The sequence below is a fragment of the Podarcis filfolensis genome (assembly GCF_964270895.1).
Source record: "Podarcis filfolensis genome assembly, chromosome: 1".
In the NCBI taxonomy this organism is placed as follows: domain Eukaryota; kingdom Metazoa; phylum Chordata; class Lepidosauria; order Squamata; family Lacertidae; genus Podarcis; species Podarcis filfolensis.
In genome coordinates this window covers 125,723,891-125,747,932 of record NC_139604.1, presented here as the reverse complement: position 1 = coordinate 125,747,932, position 24,042 = coordinate 125,723,891, and the positions used below count along the sequence as shown (strand labels likewise).

Below are 24,042 nucleotides of genomic sequence, written 5' to 3'. Positions count from 1 at the left end.
CTTTAGCCGGCCAAAAGTGCTTGCAATTTGACTGAATGGGTTTTTAAAAAAAAGAAAAGAAAGGAAAAGATTTGGCTAAGGCAACTCTGGCTCCATGGCATTAATGCAGGATTATTCTTCATGCCCACCCCCTTGCCCTGCAAATCCCAAGCTGTCTTGCTGCCTTGCAAACTCTTAAGAAAAGCATGATGTATCGGCCGCTTATAAAAATGGTACACGCAGGAGTTTTTGAGCAAACATTGCTCTTGGATAAATTTATTTTTCTTTCTCTTTTTTTTTGCATTTTTATATACACATCCTCCTGAGTGGTTCACAGATTAAAATCTGCAAAACACAAATCCGGTCCGCTGCTGCAGTTGCACTATGGGCAGAGCTGTACGTCGAACCAGCATAAAGCCACATGGAGCAGCGTGAACACGGATAAAAACAGCGCTAAAACCCAGGGAGTGGGGAAATCCTCAAGGGGAGTTTTTCTGGATGAACTGTGCAGTTCACCAGCTTAACAACACAGCAATTATTAGTGAAACCTGAAAGAGGAGGAGAAACAGAGTGGTCTGGTGTGTTGCCTTAGTGCTGCCAAGAGATTATGCATGTGTTTTTCTGCCGTTGCAAAGATGTTCCCAGGCCTTTTCCCTGCTCCCTCTTTGTATTGCTCTGATGCGCACCCTCCCCTTATCTCTCTCTCGCACACAGACAGTACGAGGGCAAGTGGGAAAAGGGTCGTTGGCGATGTGGCCTACAGCGCAGCCAAGGAGAAGGCGGGTTACATCACCCCGGTCCCTGGAGGTGTCGGGCCAATGACGGTTGCCATGCTGATGCAGGTGTGTGCCCTTGGTTCTTGGAGAGAGCGCACTGGTTGTACCTGTGGGAGGCGCATGGGCTGCGTTGCTCTCCCACAACCCCACCCTCAAAACTCTGGCTTTCCCCCAGAGCAGCTGCACATTATGTACGGGGGGGGGGGGGAGGAATGGTTGTGGGTGCTCTAGGGTGTTCTCTCTGTGTGTGTGTGTGTGTGTGTGTGTGTGTGTTTGTCCCACCTTTTGGCGTGAGCATAAATTGCAGAGGTGAGGGTGCAGCTGCTACCTATGAATGCATGCTTGTAAATGTTAAATAATGGGATGATGATGATAATAATAATAATAATAATAATAATAATAATAATAATAATAATATTTATTTATACCCCGCCCATCTGGCTGGGCTTCCCCAGCCACTCTGGGCGGCTTCCAAAAAAATATTAAAATAATGTAATACATTAAACATTAAAAGCTTCCCTAAACAGGGCTGCCTTCATTCTATTTGACTTTAGGAGACATCAGAAGGCAGCTCTGTATAAGGAAGTTTTTAATGTTTGATGTTTTGTTGTGTTTGTCATATTTTGTTGGGAGCCGGCCAGAGTGGCTGGGGCAACCCAGTCAGATGGGCTGCGTGTTGTTGTTAATTATTATTATTATTATTATTATTATTATTATTATTATTATTATTATTATTTGATGGGGCTGCTTGTCTCCACTGTATGTCTGTGTTTTTCATCTGCCATTCGCCATGATGGCCCCCATATGTTAGTTGATTCTTAAAAAACTTGTTTGTGATAGTTTTGTAACATTGTAAGCTGCTTGTATGTCCATCTCTGTTGCATGAAGAGCTATATAAATTGCCGGAATAAATAGCAACCTCCAGTATTTCTGATCACTGTGCCTCTAAATCAGGGGCAGGTTGGAGTCTGTCATCTATTATTCTAGACGATGCTGGCTACAGACGACAGGAGTCCAATAGCATCTGAAGGGCCAGAGGCTCTCAAAATATAAACCACGATGATGATTTAACCTTTGTATCCTGGCTTTCTGCTGATGTAATCAGAGTATCTGACATCAGAGATCAGAAACGATAATCCTAAAATGCAGCAACTAATGCTGTAAACAGTTATGGTCCTTTGTTTTGTATCCTGCTTTTGGGGGGGGGATTATCTAAAATTGGCTTCGAGGGCAACAGAAATAATAATTGGCCTTCCCCCAAAACCTACCCAAGCAACCAGGTTGTAATGAAGATGTTAGAACGAGGCAGGGGATGGAGGTGTTGAGGCCGGGCTTCCTAGAGAGTGCATTCCGTAACAGCAGTGCCACAACCAAAAAGGCCCTGCAGCTTGTACCCATCTGCGTAACAATGAGTGATTGAGGTTCTTGGCCGGGGGCGGAAGTCCTTTGTTGCTGCAGCCGGAGGAGCCAGACGCCTGTGGAAAGCCTGCAAGCGGGACTTGAGTGCAACTGCACTCTCCCTGGCTCCCAGCAGGTAGTATTCAGAGGGAGAACACAGCAATTGCGGCCAGTAGTCTTGCCAGGTGTGTGCTGGGCTCCTGTTCTGTCTTGCCTATGACATTATTGACTGACCTGCTGGAACGTTTTATGTGATGGACCTTTCCTTGGTTCGCTTCTTTGTTTTTCAATACGAATTTAGAGCACTGTAGAAAGTGCGCAGCGCTTTCTGGAGAAATATCAGCCCGGCAAGTGGAATATTCAGTATAACCAGCTGATCCCTAGAACGCCAGTTCCAAGGTAAGGAACAATTTATGGCTGGAAGGCCATTGATAGAGATTATTTCGTTCTGGTTTTTGCCTGAATTTATATGGGGGGGGTGTTGGGGCATGGGATAGGGGGTGTTGTTTTTATTAAGTCTTTGTAGAGGTCCAGCATGTTCTCTCCACCACTCACAGCAGAATGGGGTGATAGAAACTTGGAACTGATGGAATATATTTCTGTGGTCTGCAAATGGGTGATGCAATTGATTTTTGTTGAATTTGCAGGGAACAGCTTTTTTATAATAATAAAAAAATAATCTAGGTGGTTGTTGTTTTAAAACAAGGTCTACCTTCCCCCAATCTCGGGAAGATCATGTGGATCTTAATCTCAGGGTTGTGCATTTGAGCTCCACATTGAGCAGAGTAAAGGTAAAGGGACCCCTGACCATTAGGTCCAGTCATGACCGACTCTGGGGTTGCGGCGCTCATCTCGCTTTACTGGCCAAGGGAGCCAGCGTACAGCTTCTGGGTCATGTGGCCAGCATGACTAAGCCGCTTCTGGCGAACCAGAGCAGCACACGGAAATGCCGTTTACCTTCCCGCCGGAGCGGTACCTATTTATCTACTTGCACTTTGGCATGCTTTCGAATTGCTAGGATGGCTAGGATGGCAGGGACCAAGCAACGGGAGCTCACCCTGACGCGGGGATTCAAACCACCGACCTTCTGATCGGCAAGTCCTAGGCTCTGTCGTTTAACCCACAGTGCCACCCACGTCCCTACATTGAGCAGAGAGAGCCTTGCAATTGCAGGGTGTGGTGGACCAGATGATCCTTGTATGATGCCTTCCAAGTCTGCAATTCTGTGGTTCTAGGAATATCTCCAGATGTTGTGGCTGGGACTGACAGGTGTTGTAGTTTTAAAACAGCCGGAGGGCACCCAAGATGAGAGCTCGCTCTGGTCCATCCTTCTCCTGCTAATTTTCCAGCTTGCTAGGAGCCTTTCTTTTAGGCGAGCACTCAGAAACATGACTCTCCCTCCATACACACACACAACTGTAGTGGGGAGAGCCAGTGTGGTGTTGTGATTAAAGTAGTGGGCTACAGCCCGGGAGACCTGGGTTCGAATCCTCACTCGGCCATGAACTTCACTGGGCCAGCGATCTATAGCTCAGCATTAAAGCAGCTTCCTATAGTCCTGCGTATCGTTGCTCCGTAGAACTCTTCCTCACCGCCCTCTTGTTGACTTTCAGCGACATTGAAGTATCCCGGTCCTGCTTCCCCAAGCCCATCGGCCAGCTGGCCAAGGAGATCGGTCTGCTCTCAGATGAGGTGCAACTCTATGGCCAGTGCAAGGCCAAGATTTCGCTGTCGGCGCTGAAGCGCCTGAAGGACCAGCCCGACGGCAGATATGTTGTCGTAACGGGGTAGGTTTCATGGGTCCCTTTCTGCTACTCTGGTCGGCTTGTAGCCTTTTTCAGTTGGGGAGCAGGGAGCAGCCTGCCAGGTGGGGTGGAACCAGCCGGTGGCGTAACATGGGTTTCCAGTGCCCGGGGCTGCTTGGAGCTGGGTGGGTGGGAGAGAGGGATGGAAATAGAGAATATCCATGCACATTCAGCTGCCTAATGGTGTCCGCGTCACTCAGAAGTATTGCAGCCATAGTGGTAAGAAAAGAAGAGTCGTTCACTGGAAGTGCATGTCGGGAACTCCGCTCAGCCAAGCTGATAAAGCTCATCTTCCTCCGAGTCCTTCGGAATCGCCCCCGACAAATAATTAACGACCTGAGCCTTTGATGAGGCCTCAGGCACTTTCCCCCATTCAGCAGAGAATCCAAAACAGCACGCGGAAGTGATGAGATTTATGGCTACATGCTATGCTTTATTACTAAGCTACGTAGAGAGCAAAGAAAAATACATCCTCTCTCTGTGAGAGCAGAGAGTAACTGAACAACAAAGGAACAAAGGAACAGGAAACCAGTAACGTCACATCCGTCTCCCTTCTCCCGTGAGACTTCCAACAGCCTGGAATGTCTCTGGGATGTAAACAGAGCCTTGTGACTCTTGAGGAGATTTCACCCCTCCCATATCCAAGAATCTGCTGATGTTCTCTGCTGATTCTCCAGAGAGGAGGGGGCGGTTTCTGCTCTCTACTTATTCCGTTCCAGCCTCACATCAGAGAGAGAGAGAGAGAGAGAGAGAGAGAGAGAGAGAGTGTTAGAGAGAGATCGTGTGTATAGATAAGGTTGCTGCTAAGAGCAGCTGCAGACACTCAGTGCAGTTCAGCATTTTTCGTTTAGACCTCATTTAGCTCTGTATATAGTTGTGTATTATAGTTGTAGATAGAATAAAGAAGATATTCTACAGAGCTGCTCTCCGAGTCGTTTATGCTCTGCTATACCCTGCTGTGCGACGACTGTCTTCTTGTGGAAGTGAATCCGGTGCTCACAACTCTAAGCTGTGAGTCTACAGCACCTTGACTTGTTCCTGTGCAGAAGGTGGTCTCTCGAAGTGCTACCGAGCTCGCCTAGCCCAGTCGGGGCTGAAGTGTGTGAGTCCAGTCGGTGGCACTGGCTTAAGGGCGATGCTGACAACTCAAGCAGCTGCTCAGTGGCAAAACAGAAACTAACAGTGCACAGCTGTGTTGAGGCAGCTCTGGGTGCTGAAATGGTGCACCCCAAACAATTTTGTGCCCAGGCCAACTGCCCCTGTGGCCCCTCCCATGCTATGCCACTAGCTGGAGCCGCTGCACTGACTTCCTAGGAGGAAGATGGTGGTTGTTTGCTGGGAGGGACAGAGGTGAGGTAGCACAAGATCAGCATCGTGGCCGTCCTGTATTTGCTGGACTCCAAAGAGCTTGTCTTGAGCTTTGAATACCAGCGCTAAGGGTGCATGTGGGAGATCACCTTGTTCACAGCCTGTCGGCTTTGCTCGAAGGAAACAGGTGCATTTTCCCAATGTCTTGGGGTTGTTGTTGTTTTGCATTTCAGTATAACACCCACACCCCTGGGAGAAGGGAAAAGCACCACAACAGTGGGACTGGTTCAAGCGCTGGGAGCATACCTTGGTCGGAATGCCTTTGCCTGCGTTCGGCAGCCTTCGCAAGGACCCACGTTTGGAATTAAAGGTACGTAAAGGTGGGCCGTGGGCCTGATCCAGCAGCTTCTTCTTATGTCCAGGGTGCACCTGGAGATGCTGGGGGGGGGGGTGAACCTGGAATCTTCTGCATTCAAGGCAGATGCATGGCCACAAGCTATATCCCTTCCCAGAACATTACAGTGGTACCTCGGGTTAAGTACTTAATTTGTTCCGGAGGTCCGTTCTTAACCTGAAACTGTTCTTAACCTGAAGCACCACTTTAGCTAATGGGGCCTCCCGCTGCCACTGCGCCGCCGAAGGCTGATTTCTGTTCTTATCCTGAAGCAAAGTTCTTAACCTGAAGCACTATTTCTGGCTTAGCGGAGTCTGTAACCTGAAGCGTATGTAACCCGAGGTACCACTGTACTGAAAATATTGTTTCCGGTATCAGTAATTTGGACTTAAAAGTTATGAGATAACACAAGACAACTTACAGATAAGCACATGATCTACTTTCATCTATGGTAATCGGATGCAGGAGGTTTTCGGGCAAGCCCTTTTTTTGACACCCATCACTGCTCAGAGAAGTTGGTTGGTTTTAGAAGCCTGTGGATCCTCTTTGTAATCTAAAGATGCTCACGCTTTTAAGAAATTTAAAGAATATCTAGCTAAATATTGTAATATAAGATAAATAGGAAATTATTGGAAGTAATAAATAGGCTTAGGGATAGAGTAAGAATACGTGGTAGTAAATATTAAGCATTAGAATATTAATAAAAGGGAAGAGGTTAGTAAATGAAAGGAGTTAATATTATTAGAAATATGAATTTGGAGAACTGTTAAACAGGTGATATAATGAAATTCAGAGAGGGGATTTGAGGAAGTCAGTTATCAATGTAATGAAAATTAGGGATTTGAAGTAGTAGTTCTTTTTTGTGTTTCTTTCTCTTTTTCTCTGTTGTGTGTTTTGTAATGTTTTATTTTTCTTTCTGTGATAAATGTGAAAATCAATAAAAAAATAAAATAAAGATGCTCATGCTTTTTGCAAGCACGGTCTGATGAACGGCATCCTTCCTTTTACACAGGTGGTGCGGCTGGAGGTGGATATTCTCAGGTTATTCCTATGGAGGAGGTAACTTGATTCCTTAACTTATGACAGCATTTGAGACAAAACGGCTGATGTGGGATTAGCTCAGTCAGTAGAGCACGAGACTCTTAATCTCAAGGTCGTGGGTTTGAGCCCCACATTGGGCGAAAGATTCCTGCATTGCAAGGGGTTAGAACTTGTGGTTCCTTCCAACTCTACAATTCTGTGATTCTATGTTTAAAGCAGGGCTGGGGAACCGTTGGGAAGCCTGTAGTGGTTGAAGGAACTTTTTCTATGATACCCACTTCCCTGGATCTCTGGAAATTTTGCAGTGTGACATCAAGAGACGGCTCTTGTCTCTTACCTATCACAGAGCAACTTTCTAACCTCGCCTGTAGGAACATTGCTAATAATAATAATAATAATAACAACAATAATTTATTATTTATACCCCGCCCATCTGGCTGAGTTTCCCCAGCCACTCTGGGCGGCTTCCAATCTAGTGTTAAAAACAATACAGCATTAAATATTAAAAACTTCCCTAAACAGGGCTGCCTTCAGATGTCTTTTAAAAATAGGATAGCTGCTTATTTCCATCACATCTGAAGGGAGGGTGTTCCACAGGGCGTGCGCCACTACCAAGAAGGCCCTCTGTCTGGTTCCCTGTAACCTCACTTTTCGCAATGAGGGAACCGCCAGAAGGCCCTCGGAGCTGGACCTCAGGGCTGAACGATGGGGGTGGAGACGCTCCTTCAGGTATACAGGACTGAGGCCATTTAGGGCTTTAAAGGTCAGCACCCACACTTTGAATTGTGCTCAGAAACGTACTAGGAGCCTGTGCAGGTATTTCAAGACCGGTGTTATGTGGTCCCAGCAGTCATTCCCAGTCACTAGTCCAGCTGCCGCATTCTGGATTGATTGCAGTTTCTGGGTCACCTTCAAAGGTAGAGCGCATTGCAGTAGTCCAAGCGGGAGATAACTAGAGCATGCACCACTTTGGCGAGACAGTCTGCAGGCAGGTAGGGTCTCAGCCTGCGTACCAGGTGGAGCTGGTAGACAGCTGGCCTGGACACAGAATTAACCTGCACCTCCGTGGAATATTTCCCTCTCCAGCTCATAGTCCTGTTTTGGGACTTGCTGGGCTTTAACAGAGGGTTTGAGGTTGTAGTTGAGGTCCTCTCCACCCCGATCCAATTTTTCTCCCCTTTTTTGTCACGGAAATTCTACTCAATATTGATCCAGGGTAGATTCCATTGTATATTTAGCAGAGTAAAAAACTTAAACTTGTTGCAGGATTCCCCAAAAAATAGACCAGAGGCAATTAATATTTCATCCAGCAGAGCTTTACTGCCACTGAAGGCAAATGAGCATAATGGTCACAAATCCAATACATTCAGGATTGGCCCTGTCCGTAAGAAATCCAATTGCAGCAGATTTAACTTAAACTTGCAATAACTTATAATAAGTCTGAATCTTAACACTAAGCATACTATGTACAGTCATACCTCATGTTACGTCCGCTTCATGTTACGTTCTTTCAGGTTACATCCCGCGGCGACCTGGAAGTACCGGAAAGGGTTACTTCCAGGTTTTGCCACGCGCATGTGCAGAAGCGGCGAATCGCAACCCGCGCGTGCGCAGACGCGCCGCTGCAGGTTCTGCTCTTTTCATGTTGTGAACGAGCCTCTGGAACAGATCCCGTTCACAACCAGAGGTACCACTGTTCAGAACACCACACCAGAAGGAAAGAGAGATAGAAAGAGAAAGTGTGAAACCCAGGCTTCTTCTGGCCTATTTTTATAGTCAGCATGACCTTGACTGAAAGAGATAACAGAACTAGTTTAAACTAGCTGCACTCAGCTTCTCTGAAGGAATAACCCAAACATCGTGAACCTTGTTTCACACAGAGAAGCTTCCAGAACCCTCTTGAATTAATTAGAATAGGAAAGATCTCAACACATCAGATCAGTGCTTTCTGCACTAAGAAATGCAAACTGACATTTTCCGTCCTCTCTAGTTCAATCTCCACCTCACTGGCGACATCCACGCCATTACTGCAGCCAATAACCTGGTCGCTGCCGCTATTGATGCCCGCATCTTCCACGAGGCCACACAGTCTGATCAGGTAACATGGTGCAATTTATCTTTTCCCCTGTAGTGTGTGTGTGTGTGTGTGTGTGTGTGTCTTGTTGAGTGCCCTGCAGCCGCTAATGAAGTGTTTTTTCTCCTTAAGGCTCTCTATTCCCGATTGGTCCCTTCTGTTGACGGCACCAGGAAGTTCTCCAACGTCCAGATCCAGAGATTGCGGGTGAGTTTGCAGAGCCTATTCCGGTAACAAATTTCCAGGTCCCTTCCGTGTGGATGTTTCATGGACTATATACTCAGGGATGTGACCATCTTGCATGTTCGCAAGCATAGAATTTGGTGCAAAGCCCAGAATCCTTTTAATTATAAAAACTTGTACTGAAAACAGCAAAGCATAAAAAATCCCAGGCAAACAGGAGGCAAAAAAATGCAAGGTCAGGTATCTGGCAAATGTATGCAAAGAGTAATGTGAGGACTTGCCTTAGACATTCAGAAAACAATTACAAAATCAAAAAGTCACACAAAGGACTAATCAAGAACACTTAATGAAGTCATATGTGTGCATCAGTGTTGTCAGGTAGGCCATCAGGAGCCAGCAGACAGTTGCAAAACCCAGAATCTTGGCCCTGTAATTTATGAGATTCGCACCCAAGCAAAGTGTGATATACTATGCCAGCCCTCACCAGTGCCCTCCAGCTGTTTTGGTGGATAGTCATAGAATCATAGAATCATAGAGTTGGAAGAGACCACAAGGGCCATCGAGTCCAACCCCCTGCCAAGCAGGAAACACCATCAGAGCACTCCTGACATATGGTTGTCAAGCCTCTGCTTAAAGACCTCCAAAGAAGGAGACTCCACCACACTCCTTGGCAGCAAATTCCACTGTCGAACAGCTCTTACCGTCAGGAAGTTCTTCCTAATGTTTAGGTGGAATCTTCTTTCTTGTCTGAAAGAGCTGGAGGGTACCAAGTTAGAGAAGGCTGATTTGTACAAGTCTCTCTATTTCTTCAGGAAAATATGGCTCTACATTATATATCTTCTTTCAGATTAGGCTCCTGTTCAAGTTAGCTAGGCAGGAAACACACTTAGGACCCATATCTATAGCTGGCCCATTGAAGTTGAAATTCTGGCTTTTAAAAAATTCTGTCACTTACGTCATTCCTGGTTTGCACAGGATGCTAACCCATGGCTTAAACAAACCATGGCTCAGAGTTATGTGCAAACCATGCTTTTTCACATTTCTTCTTGGCAGGTTTCAAGTTTCAGCCTAGGCTTTTAGACGCTGCTCTCCCTTTATTTTTTTTGCTTTAAGAACGATTCTAACCCCCCCCCCATATGAAGTTGCTCATTTCCTATAACGACCTACCATCTTATTTCTCTCCCTCTCCTTTCGTTCCTCCTCAGAGATTGCATATTGAGAAAACAGACCCAAGGGCTTTGACGGATGATGAAATAAACAAATTTGTGAGATTGGATATTGATCCAGACAGCATAACATGGCAAAGAGGTATTGGCGCAAAAATAACCCACAGTGGGCAAAGTAGAAAGATGTTTAGAAAGGTGGGGGAGTTTGAGCTTTTGTTTTTGTGTGTGTACAAGAAAAATGGTTTAAGGTTTAGACTTAGAGATTCCTGCTTATTTCCCTCCACTGCCTGTCCCCATCCCACAGCCTTCAATGTTAGCCAAAATCTGATTGCACACAGATTATAGATAGTTTTGGTCCTTGTCTTCCTGTGTAGCAGAACTGTCCATCCTCCAAGGAGACAGCCATTGCTTCTCTGCATGAGTCATTGCTCTGGGCTTGCCGACTTCCAGTCAGGAACACCCCCAGAATTGCTGGGCCTTTACAGAGTTATTGATAGGGCTGGCTCAAGATTTGAGGAGGGCCCTGTGGAACATCCCCTCTGCTGGGCCTTCTCCTTCCTATGTGCTCCCTCTTGGTGGGCTTATGTGGCAGCAGGAAGTGGCCGGCAGAGATGTTCCGGTCAGCACAGGGAGCTACCATTTAATTTGATTTTCTTGGCAGCCTAGCCGCACGGACGCTGCTGGGCAGCTCTTGAGATGTAGCTGCTCAGCGCTGATTGGAACGCTTGGGGAAACTGTTGACCTCTAAAAGTTTTTGGGAGGGAGAGGGCTGTGCACCTGTGTCTGTGTGTTCCTGCATGTCTTTGAGTGTGTGCACGTATGAGTAGGCATTCACCTTTCAGCAGCTTTTCTGAGCTAATGGGGTAGGCTGCCTAAGGCCCAGGGGCCAGATGTGGCCCAATCACCTTCTCAATTCAGTCCACGGGCGGTCCGGGAATCAGTGTGTTTTTACATGAGTAGAATGTGTCCTTTTATTTAAAATGCATCTCTGGGTTATATGTGGTGCCTGCCTGGTGTTTTTACATGAGGAGAATGTGTGCTTTTATTTAAAATGCATCTCTGGGTTATTTGTGGGCATAGGAATTTGTTCATTCCCCCCCCCCAAAAAAAATATAGTCCGGCCCACCACATGGTCTGAGGGACGGTGGACCGGCCCACAGCTGGAAAAGTTTGCTGACCCCCGCTAGCCCCCCCCCAAAAAAACCTGCCTAAAATGCCCATGTCACAGGGTCCTTTTTAACCTGCTTTCACCCATCCATCCATCCATCCATTCTCTCCTTCCCTCCCTCTCCTCGCTTTCCCTTGCTCAGTGATGGACACAAATGACAGGTTTCTGCGGAAGATCACTATTGGGCAGTCTCCAACCGAAAAGGGGTTTTCACGCACAGTAAGTGCCCTTTCTCCTCTCATTCCGAGATTCTTTCCTCTTGCGGGGGGGGGGGGGACGGACTGGCTGGTCTTTGAACAATAGCATCTTACCCTCCCTTAGCAACTGGGTTGACCTTGAGCTAAAAGGTGTTGGGGTTTTTCTTTCCCCATGGAGTGTTTTTCTACAGATGATGTACATGAGAACACAAAAATGGGGGGGGTGATAATATGTACCCGGTGCTAAATTGCTCTGAGGGGCTGGCTTTTCCACCCACAGTGTTTTGGAGTACAGTGGTACCTTGGTAATCAAACAGCTTGGCTCCCGAACAAATCGGCTCCTGAACGCTGCAAACCCAGAAGTGAGTACAATGGTACCTCTGGATGTGAACGGGATCCGTTCCGGAGCCCCGTTCGCATCCTGAGTAGAATGCAACCCGCGCCTAAGCGTCGCGATTCGCTGCTTCTGCACATGCGTGTGACGTCATTTTGAGCATCTGCGCATGCACGAGCGGTGAAACCCGAAAGTAATGCATTCCGTTACTTCCGGGTTGCCACGGAGCGTAATCTGAAAACGCTCAACCTGAAGCATGCTTAACCCAAGATATGACTGTATTCTGGTTTGCAAATGTTTTTCAGAAGCTAAACGTCCAACACGGCTTCTGATTGAGTGCAGGCAGCTCCTGCAGCCAATTGGAAGCCGCACCTTGGTTTTTGAACCGTTTCAGGAGTCGAACGGACCCCCAGAATGGATTAAATTTGAGAACCAAGGTACCCCTGTAGTCTTCTCCATTTCAGACATTTAGTTTGCTTGACTCTGTGTTGTCTTTGGCATAAAAAATGGCACTCTTCCAGCACAATCTTGCGCTATCTTTCCTGTAGAACGGGGGTAGTGGTTGGAAACCTTTTTCATCCCTTCTGGGGACGGCATGCGGGTGGTAGGTGGAGCCAGAGGCAAAATGTGGGTGGAGCAATGGAGGTGACTCTTACCTTGCAACAGGTGACTTTCCAGCCATGTGTATTGTAGACACCCGTCATTTATCTCTATTTTATTTATATATTTTATTTCCCAGGATTTAGATACCGCTTGATTGTAATAAAACCTCAAAATGGTTTACAAAAACAGTAATATTATCAGGGGTTGGGGGAACAGCTAAAAACGATTGGGAACATTTAATTAAAAAAAACAGAATTGGCGATTAATTTGAACAACCACAGGCAACACGCAGCTAATAATGTGCTAACAAAATATTTACAAAATTATAATGTTTCACAATTCATAAACAGAAAATACGCAGTGGAGTAATGAATCATCAGAGTCAAATAATGTTCATGAACAATAGAGAGCGTAGTTAGTCAGTGTCAAAGAACCTGGAGATGGAGGCAAAATGCCTTTCAACAGTCACAGTCCTGCAAATGAGCAGTGATTGGTGCTCCAAACGTAGCGTAGAACAGTTTTTACTACACTTCTCGGTGATTGCTGATCCTTTGCTACTAGATGTACCTGTAGGGACAATTCATTTGCTGATGAAGAATTACCATTGAAACAGTTCATCATCCGGAAAAACTGTTCTGCACTGACTGTGACTGTTGTTGTTAGCAAATTATTAGCCGCGTGTTGCTTGTGGCTGTTCAGAGTTGTCTGTCTCACAACACAGGGGATTTCCTTTGTTGTTTATTCAAAAACCAGATTAAAGCATACATCATCATTCTGCACGCCTTAAACAAATATGTTTTTAGCACGCAGCAAAAAAAGTACAGTGAAGGCCCTTGCCCAGTGTCAACAGGCAGGGAATTCCAAAGTGTGGTGCTGCCACACTAAAGATGGATTTCTTCCAGGCAAGCAAGAGGCGTTGTGGCAGTTCATGTTGGAAAACGCCCTGGGGTGCTCCTGTAGCCCCTGCAATCCGAGCATTCTCCGGTGTGTGCAGTTCTGGAAAGGCATTTCCCTTCTTCTCCAGTGTGCTCAGCGACATATACCAGATGGCATATGCACACTAATCTTCTAGCATTGCACAGCAAGAAGCATGAGACATCGTAGAGCTAATCTACGTATTTATTTACACACTATGTACAGACAAAGAATTATGGCATACCCTCTCATCAGCTCCGAGAGAGAACAGGACGAAGTAAAAGCAAAAGTACAGTCCCAACAGTACCCACAACGGAAGAGAGAAAAGGCTCTCTTCCGTTCCCACCGTCTTCCCAGACAGGCATGTGATTTACACCAATCACATCTGCAGCATCGGATGCATGAAATAGTAACAGTTCAAGGATTCATTCCAGAAAGCCAAAAGCAACTCAAGGAAGTTGTAGCTTTCAGATGTGGGTGACCTGGGAAGCGTCTTGGGGGCCAAGCAAAAAGGCCGCATTGGCCCCTGAGTCTAATGCTTCTCTCACCTGTTAACCACGAAAATCCATCTTGCCGTCCACGCAAGCAAGAGAAACTCTTGCAGTTCATGGCGAGAACCAGTGTGGTGTAGTGGTTAAGAGCAGTAGACTCGTAATCTGGTGAACCAGGTTCGCTTCCCTGCTCCTCCACATGCAGCTGCTGGGTGACCTTGGGCCAGTCACACTTCTCTGAAGTCTCAGCCCCACTCACCTCACAGAGTGTTTGTTGTGGGGGAGGAAGGGAAAGGAGAATGTTAGCCGCTTTGAGACTCCTTTGGGTAGTGATAAAGCGGGATATCAAATCCAAACTCTTCTTCAAGGACACATTCCAGCCAGGCAGACCCACTTGAGGAGGGCAATGAACAGGGTCAAGGAGATGTGGCATGGAGAGAGTCCTGAGCGGGATGGAGAGGCTTGAGGTGACACATTCGTTCCCAAGGGTCTGAGGCGCCCCACCTTTGCCAGGGGTATCATAGAGCTGGAAGGGAGCCTATCATCTACTCCAAGCCCCTGCAGTGCAGGAATAGGCAGCTGTCTCTTACTGGAATCAAACCTGCAACCTTGGCGTTATCAGCATCGCACTCTAACCCAGAGCATTCCAAACTGTGTGTCGCATCACGTTAACATGTCGGCTGCAGTGTGCAGGTGTGTCGTGTGAATGCTCCCTGCTCTGCTCACGGGGCTGGAAAGGAGTTAGTTTAAACCTCTGGCTTGCTAGTAAAACTGAAGTACCGTGTCGCAAAATGATGCATGTCTAAAAAGTGTGTCTCCAGCATGACAAGTTTGCAAAGCTCTTCTAAGCAATTCAGCTACCCAGAGGTCAGGGGTTGAACAAAATGTATGGGGTGAAGGAGGGGGGTGTTTGCTCCAGCCTTGCCCACTTTGGCCATCCCCACCACCAGGGTGCCCAGATACAAAAGAGGGCAAAGCTCTGGGAATGTCAGTGGGTGTTGTTTGCAGGACAAGTTATCCCTGTCGAAATCCCCTCATCTTATCTCAACCTCTGCAGTTTGCAGGAGCCCTGCCCATCCACCAGCATGCAGCCCCCAACTGCTTCTCTCCAAGGAAACAGGGCTGTTGCGAGGCAAGGAAGAGTCCCACATCCCCACTATAGAGTTTGTATCCGGAGACAGTGGTTCTCCATTAAAACAAAAAAATGCCGCATGCGTTGAAAGGAGACTGTTTTTGACCCTGTCCTTCCCTCCGGCAGGCTCAGTTCGACATCACGGTTGCCAGTGAAATCATGGCGGTCTTGGCTCTCACAGATGGCCTGGAGGACATGAGGCGTCGCCTAGCCGAAATGGTAGTGGCTTGCAGCAAGAAAGGCGTTCCAATTACCACAGAAGATCTGGTACGTAGGCCGTCATCTTCCTCAGAAGATGAAACTTCGCCAAAACTGACCTTGATGGTGCAAGTTTCCCAGAAACCTCTGCTGGACTTAATTCGGGTTCAACTGTCTCTTGGATCTGGGTGTTGAGCTCATAAACCTAAGCTGGCCCCAGGATAACGTAGAATCATAGTATTGTCGAGTGGGAAGGGACCCAAGGGTTATCTAGTCCAGGCATAGGCAACCTCGGCCCTCCAGATGTTTTGGAACTACAACTCCCATGATCCCTAGCTAACAGGACCAATGGTCAGGGATGATGGGAATTGTAGCCCCAAAACATCTGGAGGGCCGAGTTTGCCAATGCCTGATTTAGTCCAACCCCCTACAGCGCTGGAACGAAGCAGAACCTGTGGAGCATCTTCTTCTTTGCAAGCCCCTTGTGAGTCAGGTAGTCTGAGGAGGCCCTGCTCCAGAATACCATTGTGTGCCTAAGGTAAATTGCCCTGGACACCAGCTTTAATTAAAAATTAAAAATAGGGAGAAGTAGAGGCCTCGCACGCACCAAGGCTGGTCTCTTTGGCACTCGAGCACTATGCTTAGGATCCCAGAGGTAGATTGTACATGTGTGAAATTACCCTGCCTATAACTGTGGAATTTTTTTAATGGTGAGCATGGCATCCTCCGCTGTGTTCATTTAGCATCCTATTTCTGTCAAGGTAGAATAGTGGGCTCTCTTGCGGTTCTTGGAGCATCCTAAACCTGAAGAAATTGGTCAGAACTGCCACCCAAGTAACTCTAAACACTTCTTTCTTTAGGGAGTTAGTGGTGCCCTGGCAGTTTTGATGAAAGATGCTATTGAGCCAAACCTCATGCAGACTCTGGAGGTAAGTGCATATCTTGTGCAAGCTTTGTGCTTTCAGTTGGAAATCGGAAAACCTACCTCCCCCCCCCCCAAATGCTGTGAGGCAGTGGTTCTCAAGAACAATTTGCACCTGACAACCAATCACCCCTTCACGGTTTGCCTTGTTTGTTTGCTGTGTTTCCAAAGTGATTTGCGATTAAAAAACATTTAACACAAACAAGCTCAGTCATGAGACCCTTAATCTATGAAATGGTAGAAAAATAATCTCAGAGTGGCATCAGCTGCCGATGGCACTAGATCCCTGGCCTGGATTTATCCTCTTCTGCCTGCCCCCAAGGGGGGGGGAATGGCTGGGGAAGGAGGGACAAAGGCTGCCTCAACAGATCTCCCAGGCCACTGGTGGTCCAGTCAGGAGCTGGTGGCTCTCTGCTGCTAGGCCTAGTCTCCCTAGCTTCTGCCTTACCTCAGAGCACACAGGTTGTAAATAGGGGTTGGTCTTCATGTTGCTTAAAATAGAAATTATATATACCTGTCAAGGGCAACTGGCCATGATCAATAGAACCTCCCCATGCAGACGCATGGAATACGAGTTACTGCGAGGAAAACAAGAGGAAGTATTGTTTATCCAGAGGTGTTGTTGGAATCAGGATGCTAGCCTAGTCGATCCAACAATGATTCTTGCAAATTCTGCAGGCTCTTAATCCAGAGGCAAAGCTCTTGCTATTTAAAGTTAAGTACCGAAATATAACGCAGCAAGAATGGATGTGGTTTACAGATTTGTCAGATTCCCAGAAGGTGTGGGGGTGGCCAAGAAAGGACTCTGAGCTATGAGGGAAGCCACTTCCTAACAGGCAAGATTGCATCTTCTTCTCCTACCCTCAGCTAGCAGAGGTGGAGGTGGGGGGGGGGGTTGCCGTCTGCATTCCTGAAGTAGCCAGAAAGGTTTAAACTTCCTGGATCCTGCCCATTCTGTGCAGGAAAGAATTTGACTTGAGAAGTGAGAGGTCCCTCCTCTCCTGTAGAACTGTTTGGGTTTGACAGACACAGAAAGAGTCTCATTTCATTTCACTTTCAATTTGTATACCATCTTTCTATATTACTATACACAAGACGGTTTGCAGCAACAAAATATACACACCTTATAATAATCTGATCCAGTACAAAAAGGCATAATGAAACCTAACTTTAAAAATAAACGACTTATGTCATATAAAGTGATATTCAGTGATGTGTTAGAATATAATAGAACACAGCAAAATTAGCTCTCAAAACACCAGCAAATAATAATTAAATTCACTCTTAACAATTACTGTACAATAAAAATCACTCAACTTGGGGCGACACAGAAGGGACTGTGATGGGCTGATTTTTCCTGCTGGTTTTCAGTTCTTCCCAATTTCCACTTTGTTGGGTTGCTTCACCAGAGACACTTGAAGTGCTGCAAGATTTTTAGAGCCCTAACACAGGCTTACTCGCAAGCAAGTGCCGTTGAGATCCATGGAATTTACTTCTGAGTAAGTGTGCGTAGGGCTTGCCGATCAGAAAGTCGGCAGTTCGAATCCCCACGACGGGGTGAGCTCCCGTTGCTCGGTCCCTGCTCCTGCCAACCTAGCAGCTCGAAAGCACGTCAAAGTGCAAGTACATAAATAGGTACCACTCCAGCAGGAAGGTAAATGGCGTTTCCGTGCGCTGCTCTGGTTCGCCAGAAGCGGCTTAGTCATGCTGGCCACATGACCTCGAAGCTGTATGCCGGCTCCCTCGGCCAATAAAGCGAGATGAGCGCCGCAACCCCAGAGTCGGCCACGACTGGACCTAATGGTCAGGGGTCCCTTTACCTTTTAAGTGTGTGTTGGGCTTGCAGCATTCCAGGTGGCAAAGCATCTTTTTTCCCTTTGCATTTCCTTCTTCCAGTTGCATTTCCCCCTTCTCTTCTCAGGGCAACCCTGTGTTTGTCCACGCTGGTCCATTTGCCAACATTGCCCATGGCAACTCATCTGTCCTGGCAGACAAGATTGCCCTGAAGCTCGTCGGCAAGGAGGGGTTTGTGGGTGAGTCTCTGTGCACCGACTTCCACGCACCGTTTACTTACGGAATTCATGGCCGCATGATGCAGTGGGTGGGGGACCTGTGGCCTTCCATAGGTTTCTGGACTACAATTCCCATGATCCCTGTTGGCCTCTCCAGCTGGGGATGATGGGAGTTGGAGTCCAGCAACTTCTGGAGGGGCATGGGTTCCCTATCGTTGCTGTTGCACCGAAAAACATTTGTGAAATTGACCTAGTAATTCAAGGAGGGATAGCTTTGTGAAGTTGTGTCCCCTTCCCCAAGTTTGTTTCCCATAATCATTTCAATGATTCCATGGCTTGTTTACTTGGGTGTAAGTCGTATTGAACACAGTGGGCTTACTTCTGATTGGACATGCATAGAACTGCTATGGGTTTTTACAAGGCAATTCTTGTTTTTAAAAAATAAAATAAAAAGGCAGAGAGAAATTCAAGCCTAAAACTTGTTCAGAAAGGCTTGCAAGGAACAGCACTCTGTGAGTTCATCTATTTAACAAGCCTGCTTCAGTCACTGCCCTTTCTCTGGAGGTGTGTTTAACACTGCACCTCACGGATAAAATGAGATGCTTGAGGAACAAGCCGCCCACTCTGTAGAAGGGTGTGTGTTTCTGCATATATTCAGCTGCTGTCCACTGAACTGGCAGCCCCCAGGGAATGGCAAAGGAAGGGGCTGTGTTTTCCACCGTATTCTCAAAGAGCACCTCAGAACAGGACTTCATGGGGGAAACAAAATGGCTGCACCTCTGTTTCAAATCGCGCCAAAATAATTTCACCTCACCCCGGGATTATAGCCAGACAAAACAGCCGGTTTCAAAGTGGGTGAAGTGGCTGAGAAAATGGGCTTTGTCACTTTGGTTCACCCTTCCGGCTGCCATCATTTATTTATTTAGAATATTTACATGCAGCCTTTAAATCAGAAGTAACCGAGGCAGAGTGCAACATAATCTTCTTCTCTGACGATCACTTGTAGCCGAGTAAGATTGTCTTCCGTTTGAGGACCTGGACATTCGCAGGGAAACCAAAATAATCTTGATTCCCAAAATGCAACACAATAACTTAAGACAATCCACTAAAACACATGAAACACCATGAGGGTTTGAAAATCTGCATCTTCCAAATCTAAGGAACAGGTTTTATTTTTGGGTGGTTTTTTTTTTTACTAGTTATTTTTATTGATTTTCCATAATTTTTATCGAATTGTCACCAAATTAGTACAAATTTAAAAGCTGACTTCCAGCTCCACCTCCAACGTTCCTTCTTTTTCCCACCCTCCATTGCTGCTCCAAATACATTTGCTTTCCCAACTTTCATTTCAATACTCAATAAAATCAAACATATTTATTTTTGCAATAATATTTCAACCTTTGTCACTGCACATCGGCTGTACAAGTACCAATTTCTGCTTAAGACTTTTGTATATATTATTGTAGCCTATTCATAAAATAACCAGGTAGATAAATCCTCCTTTATCTGTCTATGATAATCATGAATGACCTATCAGTACTGTCAGTGCCTGCTCTGTATCCAGAGGGAGACCATTCCACAAGGAATGACTTTTGTGGGAGCCCACCTGACTGCTTGGGGTCCCCAAACGAGAGGACATTTTGCATAAACTCTTTGACGCTGTTCCAGCTGGAGCAAGGACTTTGCATAGCTAGGAAAGAGGGAGGGCAATGAAGTGACTAGAGCAGACATCCCCAAACTCAGCCCTCCAGCTGTTTTGGGACTACAATTCCCATCATCCCTGACCACTGGTCCTGTTTGCTAGGGATGATGGGAGTTGTAGTCCCAAAGCAGCTGGAGGGCCGAGTTGCCTGGACTAGAGGAATGAGGTCAGTGTGGTGCAAACAAACAGCAGAAGTGCCAGGTTGGGTCTGCTGATGTGTTTGCACCATGCTGGCCACGTCGCTGCCTTGCCCCTCTCCCTCCAGGTGTGCTGCAGCAACTCGGGTGATGGGAGGCCAGGAAAGCTGAGCGCTAGGAGTCGAGAGACTCAGGGGCTTGCCGGATCTCTGCTAGGAATGCCTTACCCTTTTCGGCATCGTCACTGCCCTGTCTCTCCTAGTTTGCTTATTAATGCCATGCCTGGGGAGCTTCTGCTGGAGGTGTGTGAATAGAAAGGAAAGAGGAGTTATTAAAACCCTCCGGTTTTCATTCTTGGTGCGCATCTCTGGTTCAGTTGTGCTTCAGGCAGTTCCATTTCCTCGTTTCGCTCTTGCCATTTTGGAAAACTCTTGCATGTTTCCCAAAGTGTGAATTCCTCTGAGTTGAACACTCTGAGTTGAACGCTGGCTGGAGAGCCAGTGTGGTGTAGTGGTTAAGAGCAGTAGTCTCGTAATCTGGGGAACCGGGTTCGCGTCTCCGCTCCTCCACATGCAGCTGCTGGGTGACCTTGGGCCAGTCACACTTCTCTGAAGTCTCTCAGCCCCACTCACCTCACAGAGTGTTTGTTGTGGGGGAGGAAGGGAAAGGAGAATGTTAGCCGCTTTGAGACTCCTTCAGGTAGTGATAAAGTGGGATATCAAATCCAAACTCTTCTTCTAGAGTGGATAGGGACGCGGGTGGCGCTGTGGGTTAAACCACAGAGCCTAGGGCTTGCCGATCAGAAGGTTGGCAGTTCAAATCCCCGCGACGGGGTGAGCTCCCGTTGCTCGGTCCCAGCTCCTGCCAACCTAGCAGTTGGAAAGCACGTCAAAGAGCAAGTAGATAAATAGGTACCGCTCCAGCTGGAAGGTAAACGGCGTTTCCGTGCGCTGCTCTGGTTTGCCAGAAGCGGCTTAGTCATGCTGGCCATATGACCCGGAAGCTGTATGCCGGCTTCCTCGGCCAATAAAGCGAGATGAGCGCTGCAACCCCAGAGTCGTCCACGACTGGACCTAATGGTCAGGGGTCCCTTTACCTTTAAAAACAACAAAAAAAAAAACCACTAGAGTGGATGGCTTAAGGATGGAGATTAAAATGAAAATGATGCTAATGCTGCCAAGCAAATAGAAAGGAGATTGTACATAATATAATGCAGTGTTCTCCTTTTGTTCCGCCTGCAGTGACAGAAGCTGGCTTCGGAGCAGATATTGGCATGGAAAAGTTCTTTGACATCAAGTGCCGGTATTCTGGCCTGCAGCCCCATGTGGTCGTCTTGGTGGCTACTGTTCGAGCTCTGAAGATGCATGGTGGAGGACCTACGGTGAGCGGCGGCCTTGGCAATAGGGAAGCCCAGAGACCAATCTTTAAGTCATTTTAGTTCCCCCATTCTCGTGCCCTCCAGGTATTCTGGACCACATTGCCCATCAGCTCCAGCCAGCACAGCCATTAATACCTGTGGATATTATTCACGTGTATGTTTTGATTTATGAAGACTTAAAATTCAGGATAAATGAAGATCCATACAGGGAGGTGATGGGACAGAAGGGACCTTTGGGAGAGACATACCAGAGTGGCTTTTCTCAGGGCGTGTGACTGACGAAGAGGGAAGCTCTCCCAGGTGAGAGCTGAGAGGTTTCACTTCTCTGTATGAGGATCAAAAATTAAGATATAATGGAGGGCTGTATATATACAACTCTGTGCTGTCTTTCTTTTCTAGTTTTCTAACTTCATTTTCTATATTGTTGCTGTCATTTTAATAAGTATTTATTTTATTTTTTTACATAAAATGCAGTAAAAATAAAACTAAATAACAAAAATAATAAGAAACCAAGAAAGAATGAGAAAGGAGGAAAAAAGAGAGGGGGAAGAGAAAGAGAGAAAGGAGGAAAAAATAATAGCTATAAGGGCCCTTTATCACATTTATATCGTATGATAGAATAAAAATTCAAATAGTCTAAAATAATAATAATAAATGGGCCCTTTAGCACATTTGTTGTTGTTGTAGTAGTTAATTTAGACTAGTTGGGTTTTTATTCTATCACATGTTGAAAACTCTTAATAAGATTTATATTTTTTAAAAAAAACTGGAGGGCACCAGATTGACTTATCCTTCCCCAAAGTGTGCAGTGATGTTGAGGAATCTGGCTCCACTTTCCAGCTGCCCTTATTGGGTAGCCAGTGCTCTCAATTCCTCTCCAATCTCCCTCGGTTTCTTTTTCTGATTCTGATCCTCTCCCTGCCCCTTACCATCCATCATGATGTTTATTCTCTTTCTTCATTGGAAAAGCAAAAAGCAAAAACACATTTTGCTCTTTTCCCCGCCCCCTCTATACAGTCCTCTGCTTGCTTCTTATTTAAAATTTCAAAACGACAGCTTCTGTCAGTATATAAGTGATGGTTAACGTTATGAAGGCGTCGGGCTTTTAATTTGCATAGCTCCTTTCCCCTCGTGGCCCTTGCTGTTTAGATAAGCAAAGCCTCCTTGCAGAGACTTGTCTCTGATGAATTAGGTTTACATTGGCCGCGTTGGCGGAGCAACCAGACTGCCATGTTTCAGAAACAAATCTCCATTTTGGGTAGGCAGCAATGCTCTGATTCTCTGTTTCTTACAGATTCCTTAGGCTTTGAGGCATAAGCAAGAGGCAGTTTCTCCAGCTGTTCCCTTTTTTCTTTCTGTACCCTAATCCCTGATAAGTATTCTGAATATTTTCCATATTTAGCTTCTCCTTACAGAGATGTCAAGCAGAATTACTGGCCTTCTGTGTCAAAGAACCTTTTCTTTTTTGCCAGTCTTAGAAATACCTTACTTCCTTTTTTATCTTTTGAGTTCAAAGTGATCTTATTTTTTAACAGACTGTGTGTCTGTGTGTTTGTGTATAGCTAAAGATGGAGTAAAAAATGTGAGAGAGATTTGCACACACACAAACACAAGTCGAGCCTCCTGGTGACTGGCAAACAACCTCTTCTTTGCTTAGCTTGGAACAGGAGCTAAGATGAGTTCTTCTCCAGAAAAATATTAAGAGTCTGCAGGAGGAAGGGGGAAGGTCAAATTCATTCCCTCAGCATTGCCCACTGCTTCTTTGCTAATGAGATCTTTTGTGTGCCGCTGGCTATCGTCTTCACAGTCTGGTGTCTCTCCTCCTTTGGCCTCAGAGCCTTGTGTTGAGAGGTAATGATACGTCCCTGGAGGCAGCCATCTATTCTTTGCGAATTCATCAAAGGGAAACAATTGCTGCTTGGTTCATTATGTTAATGTGCAGGACTCCTAGACGTGAGCCAAAATTCACAACCTTTGCTATGTCCTTGTAGAAGAACTCCCCTTCTCTCTCGAAGTGGGGACCTTTCCTAAAAGTCTAATTTGTGCCCACTCCACCTCTGGTCCACTTCATCCTGCTTGTGAGGAATCTGAAGGAGCGTCTCCACCACCACCGCTCAGCCCGGACACTGAGGTCCAGCGCCAAGGGCCTTCTGGCGGTTCCCTCACTGCGAGAAGCCAAGTTACAGGGAACCAGGCAGAGGGCCTTCTCGGTAGTGGCACCCGCCCTGTGGAACGCCCTCTCACCAGATGTCAAAGAGAACAACAACTACCAGACTTTTAGATGACATCTGAAGGCAGCCCTGTTTAGGGAAGCTTTTAATGTTTGATGTATTACTGTATTTTAACATTGTGTTGGAAGCCGCCCAGAGTGGCTGGGGAGGCCCGGCCAGATGGACTGGGTATAAATAATAAATAATAATAATTAAACAGGCTCCCAGGTAAACTCCAGGGTTGGGAATGAAATTGGAGTTCATAGGTTTTTGCTCTTTGCAGGTCGCAGCTGGAGTTCCCTTGCCAAAGGAGTACACTGAAGAGGTAACAATAATTTGCCGACTCTATTTACTGTTCCCTGATCTAATAAGAACTTTGCAAGACACAAGGTAGCCTCTGCGTCCTCAGTACGTGCCCTTAAATGCAGTACATATACTTCCGCTCTGAAAAGTGCTGCTTCCCATCTCCGCTCTGAGGAATAAAGATTGCTCATTTTGAGCCAAGATTCGGGGACCCAG

The 24,042-nt window shown here is 46.5% G+C and overlaps 1 protein-coding gene across 2 annotated transcripts in view; it reads left to right on the top strand.

The window, feature by feature from the left end:
* Nucleotides 1–24,042, top strand: part of MTHFD1 (methylenetetrahydrofolate dehydrogenase, cyclohydrolase and formyltetrahydrofolate synthetase 1) — a 72,512-nt gene that overhangs the window by 23,920 nt on the left and 24,550 nt on the right. For both annotated transcript variants that reach the window (XR_014547726.1, XM_083612025.1), the window contains exons 9-22: nucleotides 694–821; nucleotides 2,455–2,552; nucleotides 3,767–3,940; nucleotides 5,500–5,636; nucleotides 6,673–6,719; nucleotides 8,692–8,799; nucleotides 8,908–8,982; nucleotides 10,164–10,266; nucleotides 11,435–11,511; nucleotides 15,091–15,231; nucleotides 16,023–16,091; nucleotides 18,006–18,117; nucleotides 21,177–21,316; nucleotides 23,807–23,848. Coding sequence is in view for 1 of the 2 variants with exons in the window: in XM_083612025.1 (XP_083468151.1) it covers nucleotides 694–821; nucleotides 2,455–2,552; nucleotides 3,767–3,940; nucleotides 5,500–5,636; nucleotides 6,673–6,719; nucleotides 8,692–8,799; nucleotides 8,908–8,982; nucleotides 10,164–10,266; nucleotides 11,435–11,511; nucleotides 15,091–15,231; nucleotides 16,023–16,091; nucleotides 18,006–18,117; nucleotides 21,177–21,316; nucleotides 23,807–23,848 (1,451 nt within the window). In the remaining variant the exon portion in view is untranslated. The remainder of the gene's footprint in view (nucleotides 1–693; nucleotides 822–2,454; nucleotides 2,553–3,766; nucleotides 3,941–5,499; nucleotides 5,637–6,672; nucleotides 6,720–8,691; nucleotides 8,800–8,907; nucleotides 8,983–10,163; nucleotides 10,267–11,434; nucleotides 11,512–15,090; nucleotides 15,232–16,022; nucleotides 16,092–18,005; nucleotides 18,118–21,176; nucleotides 21,317–23,806; nucleotides 23,849–24,042) is intronic.